General features: G+C 37.1%; 1 protein-coding gene across 1 annotated transcript; it reads right to left on the bottom strand.

Annotated features, from left to right (window-relative positions):
- Nucleotides 1-3,669: 3,669 nt before the first annotated feature.
- Nucleotides 3,670-4,665, bottom strand: LOC124924492. Its single transcript, XM_047464524.1, has one exon. It carries the CDS (start codon nucleotides 4,663-4,665, stop codon nucleotides 3,670-3,672), a length of 996 nt encoding a protein of 331 aa, XP_047320480.1.
- Between the last annotated feature and the right edge of the window lie 992 nt (nucleotides 4,666-5,657).

Here is a 5,657-nt window from a genome sequence, read left to right as displayed (position 1 = left end):
AAGTAAAATGTGAGAATCATCGACAAATTTAAACAATGTCTTATCAACAGAACCTATTGTAAAGTCATGATCAAATAGGAACTTGGTAAGTGTATCATACCAGGCTCTAGGAGCCTATTTAAGACCATATAATGCTTTATCTAGTCTAAAAACATGGTTCATCAAGGTAGGATTTTTAAAACTAGGAGGTTGCTCAACGTACACCTTCTCACTAATTATTCTATTAAGAAAGACATTCTTAACGTGCATTTGAAAAACCTTGAAGTTTTTAAAAGCAGCAAATGGACGAAAGATTCGAATGGCCTCAAGTCTGGCCACAGGAGCGAAAGACTCCTCAAAGTCAATGTCTTCCTCTTGTCTATATCCTTGAGCCACTAATCTAGTTTTGTTCCTCGTAACCAAACCATCTTCATTAAGTTTGTTGTGAAAGACCCATCTAGTTCCAATGACAGATTGATTATCTGGTCTTGGAACCAAATGCCATACTCCTCTTGCATTGCAAGGATCCAATCAGGATCAAAAGAATGCTTCGTCAACCTTCTTAGGTTTAATCTATGAGATTAAAGTAGAGTTTGCATACTCATCTAACAGCTGATGTCTAGTCCTAAGAGGCGTAGAGGGGTTACCTAGTATAAACTCAGGAGGAGGATTTCTATTTCATTTAAAGTTTGGTCCCGAAACATTTTCTAACCGACCGGTTATTTGATCGAGATTTGACCGACCGGTTGGCTGATCAAGATCTGACCGACCGGTTTGCTCAGCATTATCTAGACTGTTAGTCACCTACTGAGATACAGTTTGTTCATGTTGAGCTTCAACATTCTTAGCCGTCTGGTCAGAAGCAATGTTTCGGTTGATCTGGACTTCATCTTCGCTATCATATTGGAGAGTGATATTTTAAATTCTATTAGACAAATCAATGGCCTTGTTCCCTGTATTGGTTATGTTCTTCATTTCTTGTCTAGCAGAAACTAATCGAGCTCCGTTTGATCTCCCAGAAGCGGAAGATAGGTGCTGCGGCCTACAAACTTCAATTGCCTGTGTCAATGGAAGGAGTCCATAATGTCTTCCATGTGTCCATGTTACGCAAATGTATGCGCGATCCGACTCATGTTGTGGAACAAAGAAATATCGAAGTTCAACCAGCTTTGAGTTATGAGGAAAAACCAGTACAAATTTTAGAATCTTCTGTTAAATTCTTACGCAACAAGTCAATTCCTCTAGTAAAAGTCTTATGGAAGAATCATGGCATTAACGAAGCAACGTGGGAACGACAACAAGATATGATGGACAAGTATCCAGAGCTTTTCGAGTAAGTAATTTTGGGGACAAAATTTTATTTAAGAGGGGTAGATTGTAATAATCAAGATTTAATATTATTAAATTGTGAATGAAGAATTAAGATTTTGGAGTAAAAGTTAAAGTTAGGATAAAAGGGGGGTTGAATACTAATATTAAGTAGAAATGAGGGGGTGGAAATATTTATGTGCCACTTGGCAATCATGCAAAGAAAGATGGGTGCAGGTCTTTCACCCATTTCTCTCTCTTTTGTGAGGATTATCTTCTCATCTACTTTTCTTATTCTTGAACCAACAGCCCTCTCCATCTTCAATTAGAGGTATTAATTTCGATAGACTCATCAAACACAACATGGGATGATTCTTCAACAATTAAAGTTTGCTTATTATACACTCTATAAGTTTTACTGATTGAGGAATATCCTAACATAATATCAACATCGGTTTTGGCATCAAAAGCGGTCAAATAATTCTTGCCATTATTATGAATGTAACACTTACATCAAAAGATCCTAAAGTATTGAATATTAGGAGTTTGGCCATGGTAAATCTCATAAGGCGTCTTATTAAATCTTTTATTATTCATTGATCGATTTTAAGTAAGACATGATGTATTGATAGTCTCTGCCCAAAACTTTTGAGCCACGACGGAGTCGGCTATCATTGATCTAGCCGCTTCCTTAAGGGTTTTGTTTCTCCTTTCAGTCAAGCCATTTTGTTGTGGAGTTCTGGAAATAGACAACTCGTGTCTAATACTAGACTCTTCAAGGTAAGAAGACAAAGTCCTGTTAGTGAACTCAATGCCCCTATAACTTCTAATTTTAATTATGCTTACCGATTTTTCATTTTGCACTCTTTTAATCATCTTAATCAAATTAGAAGTAGCTTGATCTTTAGAAGGTAAGAAAATAACCCAAGGAAACCTAGAGTAGTCATCAATAATTACTAAGGTATATCTCATGCCTCCTAAGATAGTTACCTTAATTGGACCGAAAAGGTACATATACAAGAGTTCTAAATACCTTTCAGACTAAAGATTACCTATACTTTTAAAGGTTGATTTAATCTGTTTGCCCATCTGGCAAGCAAAACAAACTTTATCTTTAGAAAACTTCAACTTATGGATTCCTACAACTAATTCCTTATAACATATAGAGTTGATAGTCTTAAAGTATAGGTGGTTAAGTCTCTTATGCCAAAGTCAATTTTGATCATTCTTATATATCATGCAAATACGATTAGATGATTTGTTCTTCCAGTTGACCTTATAAACATTACTTGTCCTATGTCCGGTCAATAGAGTACTTCCTTGTTGATCCTTGACTATGCATGCTTGCTTATGGAATTCAACAAGATATCATATATCACACATTTGACTTATATTAAGAAAGTTGTAGCACAAATTTTCAATAAGTAACACATTGTTTATGGTGAGGTTACCATAGACAATCTTAACATTGCCCACGGTCTTACCCTTGGAGTTTTCACCAAATGTGATTCTTGATCTAGATTCTTTTACAACGTTGGTTAGAAGCTTGCTATTTTCGGTCATATGCCTTGAGCATCCATTTTCCAAATACCATTCTAAATCCTCTAGGTAGCTAACATGTTTATCATGCGAATGAAACTATTTACACCTTTGGTACCCATATTTAATTGGGTCCATGGTTAATCACTCCTTTGGGGATCCATACTTGTGTTACTTTGATGGATCTCTTAGTATTAGTCTTAATAATTTTACTTGCATTAGGTTTGACATCTCTCTGTCTGCCTTTAGATGAGTCATAAGTTTTTTATGATGAACTTTGATTAGGCCTTCTTGGTCGTCTATCAAGTTTACGTTCAGCTGACCGGTTGGCTTTCCTTTTCTCAGGATTAAGCCACCTTGAGTTATCAGTTGGCTCTACATATTTTAGTTCCTTTTTAATTAATGACTCATCTACATCGTGATTTGCTTGATTGTTAGTTGAGGTACCCTTGACAAAACTTGTACAAGGAAGTTTGCCTTTCTTGGGTTTCAACTTCTTGCATGACTTATCTGGGTTGCTGTTGTCATAGCCTAGACCAAATTTGCATTTGGCAGACCTCAGCTGACTTATCATCTAATTGACTGCATCCCCAGACTTCGTCCATGCAGCAAACACATAGTTGGCTCTCTCGTTTTCTTTGGTAAACAGTTGAACTGTCTCCTTGAGCTTGTCATTCTTAGAGGATACTTCATATGTTTTACTGGTTGAGTTGAAATGATATTAGACAATTTCTTGTACTCAATGACCATGTAAATGAGTGAAATAATCAAGTCATCTCAAGTGAACTCTTCAGAGGCAAAGTCAAAAACCTCTTCATCATTGTCCATGAAGCACTTGACTTCTTAATCATCACTATCACTTGAGGAGCTGGAGTCCGAGTCACTTTGGGCCCACTTGTTTCTACTTTCCTCTACTAACATTGCTTTCTGATCCTTCTTATTATTTTGATCAACTTGATTCTTGTCGTCTCTCCTTGGCTTCCGACATTCCGACTTGTAGTGACCTAAAGTGTCATAGTTAAAACAACGAACGTTAGCCTTGTGATCATTAGAGTTGTTATTGTTGTTGAAAGAAGGGTTGGATTGATTTTTTCTCATGAATTTGCCAAGCTTCTTGACAAGTAAAGTCATTGCATCTTTGCTGAACTGCTCAGCTGACTTGATGGGTGAGGGAACTATTAGCTCCATAGAGGACACCAACGCTTGAGTCACGGTCGAGGATGAGGGCTTGTCTTCATTCCTTGAGTTCATTTCGAACTCATGGGCTTTCAGATCAGCAAACATGTCATGAAACTCCATCTTGTGGAGGTTTCTAGACTCCCTCATAACCATTATCTTAATGTCCCAAGCACTAGGAAGAGTCTTCAATGCCTTGATGATGATTTCTTTGTTGATATAGACCTTTCCCAGAGTTGAAAATTCAATAAAGATGTTGGTGAAGCGTTCGTCAAACTCGTTCATCGACTCCCCTAGGTGCATCTTGATGCTATTGAACTTTTGAGTAGCAACCATGAGCTTGTTTTCTCTAGTTTGTTTGTTGCCCTCACACAGTTGGATAATCTTCTCCCATATTTCCTTGGCGGTAGAACATGCTTTTATCTTTGCAAACATGTTCTTGTCAAGAGTTTTGTACAATGTATTTTTGGCCAAGTTATCGAGGTTGTTCTTTCTTTTATATTCAGCTGTCCACTCGCATCTTTCCTTTTCAATCTTTATCGTTCCATTAGTGATAAAGAACCACATATCGTCATATTGGGAGGCTAGATGCACCTCCATGCGAATCTTCCAATCAACATACTCTTCAATGTAGAACATGAGAGGCTTGTTGATGAAAGACATGATGATATATGATTGCTTGAGAATAGAAAACATCGCTCTGATACCACTTATTAGGTCAAGTCGTCACAAACTCTTGAACGGAGTTCAAGTGCAGAACTATTTGTTTAGACTTGAAGCGACAGATAACAAGTAGGATAATGCTGAATGTAAAGAACACACGACACAAAAATATTTATGGATGTTCGGAGCAAACTCTCCTACATCACCCCTTCTTCTCAACCTTGAGAAAGATACTCACTAGAAGATTTGTTTTGATTACAACGCGTACACAAACTCAGTCGGACAACCAGGACTTAGACATTTCCTATTTCCGAACTCTTAGCACACAATACTCTATTGAACATAAATTAATTTTGTCAACTTACGAAACTGAAAACTCACACAGAATGAACAGTATGTAATACAACTTTAACAATCTAGCAAACTAGTAAACCCTTAAAAACTTAGAGCTTGAGAGATTGATTCAGGAAAGCTTGAGACTCGTGAAAGCAAATGATAGAACCATGGTTGAAAATTGTCCTCCAACTCTTCTTAAATAGATAACAACTCAACGGACAAATTTACTTTAGAGGACACTTGTCCTATTTCGGTTGGCTTAAAGCTAGGGTAGTACATCATATAATCTTCTTTTGATCGTGAATGTACTGGATGAAGGTAGTACTCCGAATATTCATTAATGAGATAGTGGTGTCTGGAACGTACATCACATGGGATTTGAAATAGTTGGCATGTGGTAGTCTTCTATAGGTTTAGCTCAGCTGCTGTGTCAGACTTCCAATAACGGATGCTTGATCGAATACCAAATTTGATCAAGTACCGGAAATGCTTATATAAAACCAAACTTGGTTGAATACCGGAAGCGTTGATATAAAACCGAAGTTCTGGAAAAAACGGAAGCACTTCATAAAACCGAATTTAATCAAATACCGAATTTGATTAAATACCGAAGGTGCCTTCTATAAAACCAAACTAGTTAAATACCGGAAGGCTTA

Source organism: Impatiens glandulifera, chromosome 2 (assembly GCF_907164915.1).
Source record: "Impatiens glandulifera chromosome 2, dImpGla2.1, whole genome shotgun sequence".
NCBI lineage: Eukaryota > Viridiplantae > Streptophyta > Magnoliopsida > Ericales > Balsaminaceae > Impatiens > Impatiens glandulifera.
Note: the sequence above shows the minus strand (reverse complement) of the source record. Positions and strands in the feature narration are given on the sequence as shown.

Excerpts from the sequence above, each read along its gene's own strand:
- LOC124924492 (XM_047464524.1), bottom strand. The coding sequence starts at position 4,665 with ATGTCTTTCATCAACAAGCCTCTCATGTTCTACATTGAAGAGTATGTT.